The sequence below is a fragment of the Astyanax mexicanus genome, chromosome 7, assembly GCF_023375975.1.
Source record: "Astyanax mexicanus isolate ESR-SI-001 chromosome 7, AstMex3_surface, whole genome shotgun sequence".
Taxonomy (NCBI): Eukaryota; Metazoa; Chordata; class Actinopteri; order Characiformes; family Acestrorhamphidae; genus Astyanax; species Astyanax mexicanus.
In genome coordinates this window covers 38,746,332-38,763,039 of record NC_064414.1, presented here as the reverse complement: position 1 = coordinate 38,763,039, position 16,708 = coordinate 38,746,332, and the positions used below count along the sequence as shown (strand labels likewise).

The window sequence follows — 16,708 nt, the reverse complement described above, 5'->3', positions numbered from 1 at the left end:
CACAGTCCCACTTCTGTGACTGTGTAAAGCTAAGCTGGTGATGTCCCCACCTTATCAGGGACAAGCCGTAATCACATTTACTCATGGTGCTTGGTAGTAAAAGAGAGTTGTGATGGTCTAGTCACGGTAGCAGACACTGACCCTACACTCCAACCCCTTATGGTGGCTTGTGTCTATGTTACCTCCAATAACTGCTTTCAAATAAAAGTGTAGGTCCTTATATTCTTCACTCTATTATACTGATTCAATTTTTTTATCCAGTTATTTCACTAAACACAATTAATGTCAAAATAGCATAAAACCTTTCTGGTTCCTCGGTTAAAAATATGATATTTTTGAAATGGCTTTAGGATGCTAGTCCATATAGTTCTATAAATTACAACTGTTCACCCCTTTAACCCTCAAAAAGCTTTCCTGTTCTGCTGGCCTAATGACCCACCCTACACCTACCTAATCATCCAAAAGTCTGAACAGAGCCCAGTGCCATAATGTAATATTCAGAGAGCAAGCATTAAAGAGTATTATTCTCAGATCAAGTACAAGCATTGTATATCTCCTCCCTATTTACTGTTCATGAATGATCACATACATTTGACAACATATGATTTAAGCCTAAAACATCTGCTGTACACAATTTTAACCCTCATGTTTTCATTTTACGCTCAGAATGCATTTTAATCCAAGGGAACCCAATGCTATTAAAAAAAGTGCAAGTGTACCTTCAGCAGTGTTTCTCTCTCTCTCTCTCTCTCTCTCTCTCTCTCTCTCTCTCTCTCTCTCTCGCTCTGTGCATGTGTGTTTGTATGTGCGTGTGTGTGTGTGCATCTCTCTCTCGGTCTGTGTGCATGTGTGTGTGTGTGTCTGTGTTTTATAGCTGGGGTCCCTGAGACCAGAAAAGGAGGTGTGTGCACAGAAGTGTGTATAGTTTACTGTAGAGTAAATAGAGTTCTAAAATCTGCCACCAAGTCAAAAGCATGTTTATTAGCAGTCCTGAAATATCTAGCTGTCATTAAACATTGAGCTAATAAATCAATCAAAACATGCCCCCATAAATCGCACTTATGAAAGCATGACACATTGGCTTTCAGTATGGAAATATATATATGACACTAAGTAAGCAGATAACTTTATGGAGCAGTTTCCCATACTTTTTAACCTAGTTATATATTATATTTTCCTGTTAATTAAAATTACCCATTTAAAATGTTATGTAGCCCAATACACACACAAAAAAAACAAAGGTACAATATAAGTGCTGTCTTGTACTTAAAGGTATCATACTGGTCTCTGAAGTTCAAAGTATTTCCTAACAGCATGAATTACAGATTCGCACCATTTAACCAGCCAAAAGGTACAATCGGTATTCTGTATCACTGTACTAATAAACAATATATATTTTAATTATACGTTTTTCATTTTAAAGCCAGACAATTTCGGATCATCAAATTCTCTACACATATTCAGTTTGTGATAATACTTATAATCTTTATAATCTTTACTGGTACAAAAAAGACTTTCACTGAAAGGTATATAAATAAAATAAGGTACAGGCCCAACGACAAGCTTTGCACTCTTTTAAGTACAAATCTTACTTTTTCTTAGTGTGTAATATGCTTAAATAGAATTTTATTACTATTCTGATTTTTTTTGTTTAAGTTAAGAAAGCTTTAGGAAAGATTTCCTATTGTTTAGCATGATGTGACTTGGGATGAGACCTCAAATATAAGAGATAAGGGAAATGACAAAAGTTTAGATACACAAACAGTGAGTAGTCTTATATTTGAGTCTCACACAGAGAAAGGCGGTACATTTTGTCCACTGACATTAAACAAACGACAGAGGGCTACAAAATAGTTTTGTATGCATGTCAAGAAAATAACTGACTAATATTTGCTAAAATTGGACGTTAACGTTTAATTAACGTTTAAAGGCCATGACATCACACAAGACAAGACATATTCCCCTGCCATTTTCATTCATGCACACTAGCTCACTACATATAATGGTTTCAATATAATTAAATACAGCTCTACATTAAAAAAAAAAAAAACTGCTTTACAGATGAAGCACACACAACTTTGAGCTCGTTGACAGTCCTCAGCAGCAGCTCCAGAACTCGGAAAAAAGACAGCTAGTAACTCTAGCAGGTTTTGAAGGATCACTCCATTAAATTCAGTCCATGATTAGAGAAGTTGATTAAACTCCCGCTGATAAAGTTTTCCCAACTCCCTGGACAGTCTGTCGCTCTCCACACAGCCAAAGTCCAAAGTCTTTCATTCTAAAGTGGAAGTAGATCTCCAGCCTGAGTTACAGTCTGAGAGAGCAGGAATGCCATCGTAGTAAAGCAGCACCATGTGCATCCTACTACTCCCCATATACGGCCCGGCCGCCCTGGCTTCGAATCACGGCTAACACGCCTTATTAGGACAGTCATGCGCAGGGAACCGGGGGAGGGAGGCAGCTACTCTACGAAGTCCCGTCCAAGAGCCTAATATGGGTGAAGGCAGGGCAAAAATCCAACCGAACACACGAACATCATCAATGGTGCGCATGGGGGGTAATAAAGTCTCTGGTATATAAGGATCCCCGGGATAGGGGGGCTTTTGTAGCTGGAACCAGCAGTGGTTGCATTCTGCACTGAGCTTCATCTAGAAAGGCACCACCAAAGGTAAGCAGACTGAGATGGACCAGAGCTTTGGAAGACTGAAAAAAAATATTCCTGCTTTATTTTTATTGAATACACTTAAGATAATTAACAGCAGCTTAAGAATTAGTTTAAAGATTGCAGGAGGACAGGTACATTTTGTAATTTAAACTAAAATGTAAATTGTAATTTAAACTAAAGTTTTAGATGTCACATGGGCTTTAAAACAGATTTTAAAATTTAAATTAAAATGTAAATGCAAATGCAGTTTAGCTGTTTGTAGAAACTGTAGTTTAGCAAAGATGTCACATGGACAGCAGAACCCATAGGCCTATTGCTATTTTACGTTATTTTACTTACAGCAAACTGTAGTTTACCATAGATGTTACATGGACAAAGCACATTTTAGTATTAGAATTATTATGTAAATAAATTTGTAATTAACGTAAACTATAGTTTACCAATAATGTCACATATACAGGTCACAATTAGCAATTTTAATTAATGTGCAAATGCAGATAATTACTGTAAACAGTATAGTTTAGCAAAGATGTCACATGGACAAAACAACAGATATTACTAAATTAATTAAAATGTAGCCGCATTTAAGCTAATTATTGTAGATAGTAGTTTATAAAAAAAAATGTCACACAGACAGAAGAACCCATAGGCCTAAAGGTTTTTAAATATATATTTTTATTTTAATGCGAATGTATTAATGTACACTTACTGCAAACTGTAACTTACAATATATGCTACATGGACAAAACACAAATTAAATAGTGTTTTGTCAATTTATAACTACTGTGAACTGCAGTTTACTAAAATGTCACATTAAAATGCAACTGCATGTATCACTGTAAATAGAAGTTTATCAAATATGTCACAACAATTTAATTAAAATGTAAATGCAATCGTAGCTAATTGTAGAGACTGTGGTTGTGAACAAAACTTTTTACTGTTTTAATTATAAAGTGACAGCATTTAAACTAATTTAGATGCCACTAGACAGAATAACTTATTTTACATCTTAATTCATAAGGAAAAGCAGATGTATAATAATCATTTAACCTACATTAGAACTGTAGTGTACAGATTTTAAAATGTACCAATTTAATTTAACAGCCACACAGCTTTAACTTAGTGGAACGTGCAAATAAAAATATATGCTGTAAAAAAGCACAGCTGTTGTTATCAGTGTTTTGGTTAGTGTCAGGGAGCTAATCTGCTGGTTGAAGCTGCGTACAGCTGTTTGATGTAATCTGCCACATGCTGCGTGCGCTTCAGACACCCCGCTCAGTGATTTACTCTCATGTTGACACTTAGAACCCACCAAAATGTGTGACGACGAGGAGACTACCGCCCTGGTGTGCGACAACGGCTCTGGCCTGGTGAAGGCTGGCTTCGCCGGTGATGACGCCCCCAGGGCTGTCTTCCCTTCCATCGTTGGTCGCCCTCGTCATCAGGTGCGTTTACTGTAACGTTAATCCTTTACACAAACACTATAATATCCCAGCTGTATGATGTTAAAATGTATGATATTCAAACCCTTCTTTGTCTTCTCTTAGGGTGTCATGGTGGGTATGGGTCAGAAAGACTCCTACGTAGGAGATGAAGCTCAGAGCAAGAGGGGTATCCTCACTCTGAAGTACCCCATTGAGCACGGCATCATTACCAACTGGGACGACATGGAGAAGATCTGGCACCACACCTTCTACAACGAGCTGCGCGTTGCCCCCGAGGAGCACCCCACTCTGCTCACTGAGGCCCCCCTGAACCCCAAGGCTAACCGTGAGAAGATGACCCAGATCATGTTTGAGACCTTCAACGTCCCCGCCATGTATGTGGCCATCCAGGCTGTGCTGTCCCTGTACGCCTCTGGCCGTACCACTGGTGAGGATAAAAAAGAATCACATGCAAACAAAATCTTTATTTATCAAGTAATTTTATTTAGGATTGAGGTAGGTGTTCTGGGACATCATATAATTGTGGGCCTTTGAAAAGATGGTGTTTATTAAATTCTTGGTAAATCTTATTAATAAATATTTTCTGAAAATATTAATTGTTGCTTTAAAAAGGACATACATTTTATTATGTGCAGTTCTATAAAAATAATTACTTTTCTGCACATATTACATGATGCCCCAAAATACCTGAATCTACTCAATGTAAATTGGTTGATTTCATAAATATACATACATTGCTCTGTATAAATGGTAGAATATATTGTCGCTGTCCAATGAAAAACACTTATCTCCAAAACAGCAACTTTACAGGAGAGAGAAAAAAAATTTTCAATGGAAGTCAATGTAAAAAGAGTTTATTTCAGGTCATTTGGAAGAGTGTCTATTGGTTCGTTCATCAAGACATTTTGGCACAGTGTAGGGGACAGTTTGTCTGTCCAAATTATGTAGTAAACTAAAAATTGACAAAAATGACAGTGGACAGCGACGATATGCATACATCCCCTGTGACACAGAGTGTGTGTTTCCTTGGGTCTCTTCCTCACCTTCTTTGCTGTGTTTTTAGGTATTGTGCTGGACTCCGGTGATGGTGTCACCCACAACGTGCCCATCTATGAGGGTTACGCCCTGCCCCACGCCATCATGCGTCTTGACCTGGCTGGTCGCGATCTGACTGACTACCTCATGAAGATCCTGACTGAGCGTGGCTATTCTTTCGTCACAACCGGTAATTAAAACAAAATCAATAATTCTGATTACTGGCAATTTATGTGAGTCTGTTTTTTCTTTAGAGATAGGTATACTTGCATAATCTGCAAATTTTGCTAATTTTTTAAATGCTCCATCACAGCTGAGCGTGAGATCGTGCGTGACATCAAGGAGAAGCTGTGCTACGTGGCTCTGGACTTTGAGAATGAGATGGCCACCGCTGCCTCCTCCTCCTCCCTGGAGAAGTCCTACGAGTTGCCCGATGGCCAGGTCATCACCATCGGTAACGAGCGTTTCCGCTGCCCAGAGACCCTCTTCCAGCCTTCCTTCATTGGTGCGTACTTAAACCCCTCCATCTATGACACACCTCCATTATGTCCCACCTTTTGTACTGTTAGCTGACAGCATCCTTACTCTTCTGAACAGGTATGGAGTCTGCTGGAATCCATGAGACCGCCTACAACAGCATCATGAAGTGCGACATTGACATCAGGAAGGACCTGTATGCCAACAACGTCTTGTCTGGTGGTACCACCATGTACCCTGGTATTGCTGACCGTATGCAGAAGGAAATCACTGCCCTGGCCCCCAGCACAATGAAGATCAAGGTAACAATGAAGATCAGTGTTTCTTCCAATAGTGTACTCTCATGATACAGCATGAAAGAAATTTACATATAAAGATCCTCTGACACTCATCCTTCTCTTTCTTACTCTAGATCATTGCCCCACCTGAGCGTAAGTACTCTGTCTGGATCGGTGGCTCTATCCTGGCTTCCCTGTCCACCTTCCAGCAGATGTGGATCACCAAGCAGGAGTACGATGAGGCAGGCCCCAGCATTGTCCACCGCAAATGCTTCTAAATTCCCTATTTTGGCTATCGTCTGCGTCTGCTCGCCATGATTCGCACAGTAGTGGAGCACTGTGTTGATATGGGACAGATTCATTGGAGAATACCCAGTGTTATGCGATGAATATGCTTCAGTGCAGAATGGGTAACATCAAGAAAAGAAGATCATTGTGCATTGTCAAACATCACAATGTAAAATGTACATATATTAATTTATTAAAGTACATTCTTTGGTATTTTTTGACATGTGTCTATGTGCATGAATTTTATTACACTTTCACTATACACTCATTTACTACAGTATAGAGTATATAACAGTATATAAACAATTCTCCATTTCATTCTACAAAATAAGTAATGTAGTAAAATAATAACAAATGTTAACTAAATACTATGAACAAATAACCATTTGGGTTGAAACTTTCATTCAGTTTCCAATAGTCTTTAATGAACACATTTTACATCATGCTTACCCATTCAGTTCCTAATGTTCAGTTTACAAATTCAAATAGACCAATATACTGTATGTCTGCTCCAGCCACATAAAACAATCGAGTGGTCCAACATTGCCCATGAGGCAAAGAGCGATGTGACTGAGTTCATTTCTATCTCTATCACACTTCGCTATGTGTAAGCCTTCAGCCTTGAAAGCTGACTCCCACTGCTTGACTTGACAAGAATGTGTCTCGTTTGCTTCTCTGAGCCAGACATAGTATGCTGACATTCGAAACTACTCTGTCATTCATACTTGATATATAGATGAAAGCTGTACTTAAGACTTAAGTAGTTTCAAGTAAATTCAATTTATTGTTTGGCGCCTGATTTAATTAGATGGAAATGAACATACTTTTACATTTTACAACACCTACCTCATATTGGACTAACGCAGTACACATTATTAGCTATCTATGAAATAATATACAATATTGGATTTTCTATGCATATTACACAGGTCTGGGAAATGTGGAAAATCTTATTCAGTAAAGTAGGGAAAGTTTTAAGCAAAAAAAAAGTATTTAGCAAGGTTTTGAACTACTGAACGTCAGTAAAGTTAACTCAGTATAGCCCTGCTTTAACACCTCTGCAACTCTGAAAGGGTTGTTAATTAGCTGATTAGTTCTATCAGGTGTGCTTGGAGAAGGGAGAGCAAAATATGTGCAGGGCAGAGAGGGATGGCTCAGGGATCAGGTTTGGAAAAACATGAGTGAACTAGCGCTGCATGTGGAAGGGGGGACGACTAATGGACAGTACTGGTCCTAGCCCAAAGATAAATAATTCGGATAAAACTTCAAAAGAAACACTTTTACTTACTTTATAACCCAGTTAAGCATTTTACACACCTGACAGTATGATATAAATCTTTCTCCACTTACCAGTGCTGGATAGTAACAAAGTATGTGCTACTGTACTTAAGCAGTTTTTCATGTATATTTACTTTATTTTTTATCTTAACTCCAGTATATTTTTACTGTCAAATATATTACTTTTAACATTAATTCAAATAAGTAACAGTTTTGGCGTATGCGAGCAGATGATGTCAGTGCATATAGACTATTGGGGTTGGATTGATTGTTGGGGATATTTTGTTTTTGCACACACACACACACACACACACGTTTCGGTTTCTTTGATTTTGCTATTTATATATGTTTGAGTAAAATTAACATTTATTCTATAAACTACGGACATTTTCCCCAAATTCCAAATAAAAATATTGACATTTAAAGCATTTATTTGCAGAAAATGAGAAATTACTGAAATAACAAAAAATACCTCAAATAAGAAAGCAAGTTTATATTAATATATTCATAAAGTTTTAGGAGTTCAGGAATCAATATTACTGATTTTTTTAAATCACAGTTTTTCACACTGCTTTTAGATAACTTTATGCAACTCCTGGTGCAAAAATTCAATCAGATCAGCTTTGTTTGATTGCTTGTCATCATCCATATTCCTTTTTATTATATTCCAGAGGTTTTCAATTTGGTAAAACAAAGAAACTAATATATTTTTTAAAATCATATTTAATCATTTTAAGGGCTTTTTTCCAGAGATGTATATATACATATATCGAGTCCACATTAATGGTGGGCATCTAAAAGGTGACAACCCTATATATATATTTTTTTTTTTACCTTGGGTATTTCTAGTTTAACTCAAATAACTACGCTAACTACACGGTTTGTTATTCAGCCTCAAACCCTCCCCCAACCTGTTGCTGCCCCCACCCCCGCCCTCCTTCACCACCTGGCGGAGCCAAACTCGAACAGCCGCCGCTGAACCGCCAGCACAGCCCGGCTACACACACCACCTGCTTCCGTCTGCCTCCGACTACGAGCAGAAACTGTGAGTAACAGCCAGAATAATTAATGAAAAATAAGACTGCCTCTAAAAAAAACGAACTAGCAAGCTAACCAATTAAGTAGTGAACTATCTATCTGTGACTGATAGAGCGGTGTAGCTTAGCGGACTCTACACCATGTAAACACGGAGCTAGTTAACCTAGCTAGCTGCATATGACCCGCTCATTTAGACTAACATGTAGCTTATATCAGCGTGTCAGTGTGTGTATTATCGTTCATGAAGCTCAGTGAAGAATCCTGAAGTAGTAAAACCGCTTTGTCAGCTTTGTGCTGCTTGCGTTTCTCGTTTATACCCGTCTGCTTGCAGCTTGAATCCGTGACTCAAGCAGTAGAGGAGGCTGGACGACGCCATGGCTTAAATCTCTTAAATAGGCGGGTCCACAGCGGGGTGTGTCGATGGCTGGTCGGCCATTGGCTTCCTCTCAGGAAAAGGCTTTACTATCAGATGTGTTTTTATTTAAATGTGGGGCGGGAGCTGCCAGGCAACAACAAAGCACAGGCTTGGTTTGCTGAAGAATTCCCGTAGGCAGCCCAGACAATACAGTATAACCAGTAGCTAACGTATATCCTAACTAGAAACCAATATCCTTAAAGCCTGACCGAAAACTGACTCATTAGTGTGATTGCAGTAATGCAATCACAGTATTGTTCTTCTTAAGTCTTATTCTTCTTCTTCTTCTTCTTATTATTATTATTCCACCTGTTTTTTGTCCGGTTAACTAGTGCCGCAGTTTTCGAAATATCGACTTCGTTCAAAAGAGAAAACGTGCGTCCATATCGGGAATGGTGGGCTTGTATACAGCTTTCCGATCGGACTTACGTTTTTCGTAAAAACTTCGTAAGTACGCGTTTTTTTGCCCATTGAAAATGAATGGGCAGAACTTTGCACGCCCGTGGACGTCGCAATTTTTGAAATACTAAGATGAAACCAATTGAGGACCTGTAGAACTTATTGAGCTCTTTCCGAAAATATGCGTTACGAAAAGTTACGACGTACGGATTTCGTACGAATGTCGTACGAAGTGGCCCCATTGGAATGAATGGGGCCAATCGGAGGACGGCAGCTAGATCGAAGGACAGGTAGCTAGAACTCCAGTACTGTGTGTAATGGAGCAGCTATGGGATAAATCAGCGTTAGGTCAAAAGTTTGGACACCCCGGCCCCCCAGTACTGTGTGTAATGGAGCCACGGGTCAAAAGTTTGGACACCCCGGCCCCCCAGTACTGTGTGTAATGGAGCCACGGGTCAAAAGTTTGGACACCCCCGAACGGCCAGAGCAACCTAGCGTGCATAGCTGATTGATGTATTTGCACGTTGCGTAGCAACGTGCAAACACCATTTAATCAAATTTATGCATATACATCACATAGCAACCACCTAGAAACACCATAGCAACCACCCCGGATACCATAGCAACACCTTAGCAACCGCCTAGCAACACCATAGCAACCACCTAGCAACCATCTAGCAACACCTTAGCAACCACCCCAGATACCATAGCAACACCTTAGCAACCCCCTAGCAACACCCTAGCAACCACCTAGCAACCACCTAGCAACACCTTAGCAACCACCCCGGATACCATAGCAACACCTTAGCAACCGCCTAGCAACACCCTAGCAACCACCTAGCAACCACCTAGCAACACCTTAGCAAACACCCCGGATACCATAGCAGCACCTTAGCAACCGCCTAGCAACACCCTAGCAACCACCTAGCAACCACCTAGCAACACCTTAGCAACCACCCCGGATACCATAGCAACACCTTAGCAACCGCCTAGCAACACCCTAGCAACCACCTAGCAACCACCTAGCAACACCTTAGCAACCACCCCAGATACCATAGCAACACCTTAGCAACCGCCTAGCAACACCCTAGCAACCACCTAGCAACACCTTAGCAACCACCCCGGATACCATAGCAACACCTTAGCAACCGCCTAGCAACACCCTAGCAACCACCTAGCAACCACCTAGCAACACCTTAGCAACCACCCCGGATACCATAGCAACACCTTAGCAACTGCCTAGCAACACCCTAGCAACCACCTAGCAACCACCTAGCAACACCTTAGCAACCACCCCGGATACCATAGCAACACCTTAGCAACCGCCTAGCAACACCCTAGCAACCACCTAGCAACCACCTAGCAACACCTTAGCAACCACCCTGGATACCATAGCAACACCTTAGCAACCACCTAGCAACACCCTAGCAACCACCTAGCAACACCTTAGCAACCACCCTGGATACCATAGCAACACCTTAGCAACCGCCTAGCAACACCCTAGCAACCACCTAGCAACCACCTAGCAACACCTTAGCAACCACCCCGGATACCATAGCAACACCTTAGCAACCGCCTAGCAACACCCTAGCAACCACCTAGCAACCACCTAGCAACACCTTAGCAACCACCCCGGATACCATAGCAACACCTTAGCAACCGCCTAGCAACACCCTAGCAAACACCTAGCAACACCTTAGCAACCACCCCGGATACCATAGCAACACCTTAGCAACCGCCTAGCAACAACTTAGCAACCACCTAGCAACCACCTAGCAACACCTTAGCAACCACCCCGGATACCATAGCAACACCTTAGCAACCGCCTAGCAACACCTTAGCAACCACCTAGCAACCAGCTAGCAACACCTTAGCAACCACCCCGGATACCATAGCAACACCTTAGCAACCGCCTAGCAACACCTTAGCAACCACCTAGCAACACCTTAGCAACCACCCCAGATACCATAGCAACACCTTAGCAACCGCCTAGCAACACCTTAGCAACCACCTAGCAACCACTTAGCAACACCTTAGCAACCACCCCGGATACCATAGCCACACCTTAGCAACCACTTAGCAACACCTTAGCAACACCACAGCAGATACCAGCCAGCACTGCAATCACACTCGCAGTTTCTGTAGGAACTGCAATCTAGTTTTTACTGCCATCCGTGCCTTAAAATACAGGTAAATGTTGCGTCTTGTATTGTTTTGTTCCGTATTTACATTAATGTCCAATACACATGCCAATACACATGTCACACACACACACACACATCAACACTTAATCTAATATTAAGTGCATATTGAGTTTTTTAAAAGTGGAATGCTAATTTATTTAATATACATTAGCATTAGCCAATGTTAATGTTATATATGGCCATTTAAAGAACTAATACTAATTAACACACACATATATGAGTGTGTGTGGGTATGTGTTAATTAGTATGATTTGAATTAGAATGTATGTAATGTATTTATAATCATTTTAACCGACATCCTATATGAAAAAAACTGTTGAACCAAGAGTGACTCTATACTGTATGCCTTATCACCTTAAATGAGTTGATTAATCAAGACTTTATATGGAATTAATAAGTAAACAAAAAGTTGCACATCTTGGCATTCTCTCAGTCAGCTTTATGAGTTAAAAACTGGAATGGCTTTTAGTTAAGAGCTGTGTCTCCCCAAGAGTTAATTGCTTGAATTTCTTTTTTAATGTGTTTGAGAGCATCAGTTGTAAAGTTGTGAAGAGGCAAAGTTAGTATACAGTACATTTAATGAGAGTCAATCAAGGGCTTAAATCTGCATACTTTAAAAACTTTTGTCTTCCTATACAGCATCAGCTAAAAGAGGAGGAACATGGTGACGAAGCGGATCAGATCAGAATATATGAAAAGATTCAAGGATCCCAAATGGGAAACCTATGCAAAATGCTATGAGGACCTGGTGAAGTACAGGCTCTCCAGGCGGCTGCTGGAGCAAGCCCATAACCCCTGGTTTTGGGGAGAATGGGGAAGTGACACAGAATCCAGCGGTAAATCTACACCTCTTAGCAAAAGTAAAGTCGAGCCACTGCAGCCCAAAGAGGAAACTTCACCAACACCACGATCTGCCAAAGAAACACCAGAGGCAGCTGCTCCTCCACAGCCTGAACCAGTACATCAAAGAGAATCCACACACTCCCCAGTTAGAGGTAGGCCATTTGTTCAACTCTAGCTAAGTAATGACCAGGACCAAAAAATATGGTTGTAACACCTGCTGACAGCATGCTGTGACACCTGCTTATCCAGGTAGTGTTTCTTGCTGAGGTCATGATGATCATTAATTGGGAATTTGTCACTTTGTTCTATAGAAAGTGTCTCTACTCTACTAGATGTTGAAACATTGCTGTTCCATTTATTCACCGATCAAAACTTAAGGACATTGTATCCCTGTAGCCAGCATTGATTTTGAGCATGGCGACCTTAGGCTGTATGTATGAGTGTGATTAAAAACCGGTTAGCAATGAGTGCACCTCAGACTGGAAGACTTGATCTTTAGAATGAGTGTCTGCATGTTTAAATGTAGAATTTAAATGCATTTTTTAATCTTGGTGGTAAATGATGTTATTAGTGATCAACTAATAGTTCAATGGACCTCTTTGAAGAAAAAAAAAACTTCATGACTATCCAGTAGGGTTGCACTATAGACAAATAGAAAGATACTTTATAGATTTAGAAAATCAGTAACATATAATTTCCGCCCTGTAATCACAAAATGTGCATGTGCATACAACATAGGATGTGCTATATCAGTTAAGGCAAATTAAAGTGTTGAAGTCATGCTACAACTTTCTTGATTAAAAAAAATATATATAAATGTTTCACTGTTGTCATTTTCCATGACATCTCCACCTCCAAATAATTTGTCTTTTACTCCAGTCTTTGGTACCATTATTAATATTGTCACCAGAAATGGTGAATCTTTCTAGGTGAACATCATGGTATTAGTAAGTGGTTTCTGTGGTGTTTCTGAGTGATTTCTTGATGGCTAAAATAGAGTTTCAAGAGTTTTACTTGGTGGTTCATTAAAAACAGCAGCCTAGCAGCACACAAGTAACCACCTGGCTGACAACACTATAGCTATGTTGTGCATACCACAGTAGCTAACTGGTAAAAAGATAAATAAGAACCACAAAATATTGCAATGTCAGTTTTCCCCCAATATCTTTTAGCACTACTACCCAGTATGCATTTATTATTTTTTTTCTTCACCACAGAACAAGCAGCAGGACATGCTGAAACTCAAGAGAAGGAAGAAGAGAAAAGCAGAGAAGCGTCTCCTGTTACTTCTGTGGTTCAAATAGATACAGACACCTGCATTCCAACCAAGACAAAGAGCAAACCCCGATATTTACACAAACCAAGCAAGTCTAAAACCAAGCATCAGATAACCAAAGACATGGATTCAACCAAAGACATTGACAAAGAAATCAAGCATCCATTTGCTATGTACGGCTCAGGAGAGAAACAGGCAGAGATGGCTTCAAAAAAGACTCATAATGTAGGCCCAGCTGCTTCAACCAAGGAGGTAAACTGCATTTTAGTCTTCAATACAGGATTAAGAGTTTTAGATTAAGACTGTAAAGACTCATGATTTAATATGGTGGTACATACTTAACACTTAGGTTTGGTCTCTTAGGCCTAGTCATAAACAAATTATGTGTTTTAAGTGGAGAATAGTCCAGGACTAGGCTTAATTCCTGTTGACAAAACCAACACTTAAAAATTTAGATATAAAATATGTGGCATTGTGGGGTTATCTGACAGGATTTGGATCTGATGCTCTAGCTAGGAGCTTATCTTATAGAGTTTACAGATTTCCATGAGTTAAAAAAACTAGCCATAATAAAATAATAAAATACAATGTATTTTTACTCTCTGCCCAATGTTTGGAAAAACTTAAACTATATCTAATAACTAATTCATAATGTTTGCTGCCAGTGCTATAACTGAAAGATATTTAATAAATAGTTTAAGTGTGAACGTGTCTAATACTGGTTCATGTTTGTTAATTTCTATAATCAAATTTCTTAATCTGTTTCTAGATCCACGAGTCAGCACTAAGAGCAAAAACCAGGCGAGATGTTGAGAAGCAGATGAAGAGAGTTGACAAACGGAGGGCAAAATCTGTTGACCTGGAAAAGATGAGCAAAAGCAAGATCATCCCTGATTACAACCCCTGGATGACCGAATACATGCGCTGTTTCTCTGCTCGGTCTCGGTAGAACAGAAAAGAAATCTGAAGAAGAAAACAACTAAGACAAGTTTCACTAGGCAAATCACTCAGGATCTTAGTAACATTCCATGTGGTCACTAGCAAACCGTGCCCACAGTAGCCTACATGGTCTTCCTACATGAACAGTTGCCAAGAAGAATCAAATAAAATAAATTCACACTGTAGGTCTAGTTTCAGTAAAGGCATTAAATCAGTTATTTATTCAAACTAAAAAAGATAAAGTGTATAAAATGATTTGCCTCTTTATCGACCACTGTTTTTACAGCTGCAGGTTGTCAGTTATTAGTGTGATCTGGACTTCAGAAAAAAAGGAAATGTACAGCACAGTCCACTGTATTTATACACCACGTTTTAAAGCCAAGAACTAACACCTCAGGATTAGCTGTTTGTTGTGTACTAAAGTGCTAAAAGCAGGTATTTTTAACAGGTATTTCTTGATTAGGACTTTAAACAGGGGACACTGAAAGTACATTTTTATTATCTATTAATAAGGTTCAGAACTGTTGCATCACGTGAACATATCACTCACAACCTGTATTAAGGGCACCAGTCTAGCATCTAGACTCTAAATGTTTGTTTGTTTGTTTGTTTTTTGAAGAGTTACATATGTAATTTGTGTTATTTTGAATACATTCCTCTTTGCAACTGCGCAATATACAGTAGGTATTGTTTTATTATTTGTCTTTAATGTGAATTATTAGTATTGAGGATGTTCAGAGGTTTACATGCTTTATCATTCATTTCATGGTGCAATCTCCAGATTATAGCCATCTGTACTGGATGAAATTGCCCATATCATTTTTTTGCTGGTGCTTACCTACAGTGTATGTGGTTTAATGTGGAGATTATTATTGAATAGTGTTGATAGAATAGTGTTGCTTTTCAACAAACATTTAACAAGTGTATTGTTGTAGTCAGATAACAGACTTAAGTTACTGTTTATGTTTTATTTAACATATCTAATTTAACTTGACTATCAAGGCCCTCAGGAGCTGCAAGAAGAAGTAGGCGAGACTGCACAAAGTTGCACATCGCTTTGGTTCTCTACAATAAATTGAGTGTATGAAACATACAGCATTATGTGATGCAGGTCAAGTTCTTAGACTGAACTTACCACCATTTTACATCTGAACTAATGCCAGTTTACTATCCTGTCATTATACTGGTCTTGCTTGCTGTGGATGTTCAGCCATTGCAGGGTATTTTAGAACCTAGTGAGCTCCTTTAAAAGGCTAAAAAAAACTAAATTAAGAGTTTAGAAGTCAGCTCAGCCTGTGAGCACTATGCTTTTTAAGCCTGCTTGGCCATGCAGACTTTATACAAGCTACGGAGCAAATCGTCAAAGCAGTTCTGTTAAACTGTGTTCTCAAAAAGGTGATTAAGATTGTTGATCAGTTGTTGACATTCAGGTACAAAACAAATAAGATGGTTATATTAGTCATGCTGAATTGAGTGTCATTTAAAGCATTTTTCTCTGCCTTAGGTTATGATAGAAAGGCTGTATAATGTTTTGTATAGTATTTTATGATGATAGCCATAACATTGCTCCTGAGCCACCGAAAAACAAAGAGCTGATGAAGTTGGTTTGAAGGATGTTTAGAAAAGACTTTAGTGTTTGGACGCTTGCCTGTGTTTGAAAGTGTGTTTGTGTATATGAATGTGTCACAGTAGTAACAGTGTGATGTTAATGAGATTCTGCATTAACGATAGCACACTAGTGTGGAGACACTTTTTATTTTTATTTTCCAATGAAAATTTTTAAGTTAATTGCAGACCATTTTTTCACAACGACTGTTTTGAATAAGCAAACTCTGACTTATAACAATCACAAATGTTGGAATTTACATCTATCATTGTTTTTGATCTGTGTGTTTGAATTTAAATGTTTGTACAAGGCTATTATTTCAGTGCAATCAAATTTTGTTTATTTAATGTATTATTAAACCTTTGGTAGTTTATCACGTGTAAGAATATGGTATTTTTTTTTTCTTACATTTTGATACAAGTTTCTATATTGTGATACCAGCAATTTTCACAGTTGATTAAACCTAGATTAAGACCTCACTTACACCTGATCACTTCATGTGACTACTATACTATTCAAGAA

The 16,708-nt window shown here is 39.1% G+C and overlaps 2 protein-coding genes across 3 annotated transcripts; both read left to right on the top strand.

Moving 5' to 3' along the window:
* The first annotated feature begins 2,542 nt into the window (after positions 1 to 2,542).
* Positions 2,543 to 6,409, top strand: acta1b (actin alpha 1, skeletal muscle b). The gene is made up of 7 exons (XM_007248551.4): positions 2,543 to 2,668; positions 3,971 to 4,110; positions 4,213 to 4,537; positions 5,174 to 5,335; positions 5,459 to 5,650; positions 5,743 to 5,924; positions 6,035 to 6,409. Exons 2-7 carry the CDS (start codon positions 3,982 to 3,984, stop codon positions 6,176 to 6,178), a joined length of 1,134 nt encoding a protein of 377 aa, XP_007248613.1. The 5' UTR covers positions 2,543 to 2,668; positions 3,971 to 3,981; the 3' UTR covers positions 6,179 to 6,409.
* Positions 6,410 to 8,375: 1,966 nt separating this feature from the next.
* ccsapb (centriole, cilia and spindle-associated protein b) lies at positions 8,376 to 16,559 on the top strand. Of its 2 annotated transcripts, none has more exons than XM_007248552.3 (4): positions 8,376 to 8,511; positions 12,162 to 12,517; positions 13,583 to 13,893; positions 14,411 to 16,559. In XM_007248552.3, the coding sequence occupies exons 2-4, from the start codon at positions 12,184 to 12,186 to the stop codon at positions 14,588 to 14,590; spliced, it is 825 nt and encodes a 274-aa protein (XP_007248614.2). In that variant the 5' UTR covers positions 8,376 to 8,511; positions 12,162 to 12,183; the 3' UTR covers positions 14,591 to 16,559. The 2 variants fall into 2 exon arrangements, with proteins under 2 accessions (XP_007248614.2, XP_007248615.2); XM_007248553.4 differs by lacking the exon at positions 8,376 to 8,511 and adding an exon at positions 11,478 to 11,508.
* Positions 16,560 to 16,708: the final 149 nt, after the last annotated feature.

Bases quoted from the DNA above. Each gene is read 5' to 3' on its own strand.
- acta1b (XM_007248551.4), top strand. From the start codon at position 3,982: ATGTGTGACGACGAGGAGACTACCGCCCTGGTGTGCGACAACGGCTCT. The intron at 5,336-5,458 runs GTAATTAAAACA...GCTCCATCACAG, and splicing joins CTATTCTTTCGTCACAACCG to CTGAGCGTGAGATCGTGCGT. The intron at 5,925-6,034 runs GTAACAATGAAG...TTCTTACTCTAG, and splicing joins CCAGCACAATGAAGATCAAG to ATCATTGCCCCACCTGAGCG.
- ccsapb (XM_007248552.3), top strand. From the start codon at position 12,184: ATGGTGACGAAGCGGATCAGATCAGAATATATGAAAAGATTCAAGGAT. The intron at 12,518-13,582 runs GTAGGCCATTTG...TCTTCACCACAG, and splicing joins CACACACTCCCCAGTTAGAG to AACAAGCAGCAGGACATGCT. The intron at 13,894-14,410 runs GTAAACTGCATT...ATCTGTTTCTAG, and splicing joins CAGCTGCTTCAACCAAGGAG to ATCCACGAGTCAGCACTAAG.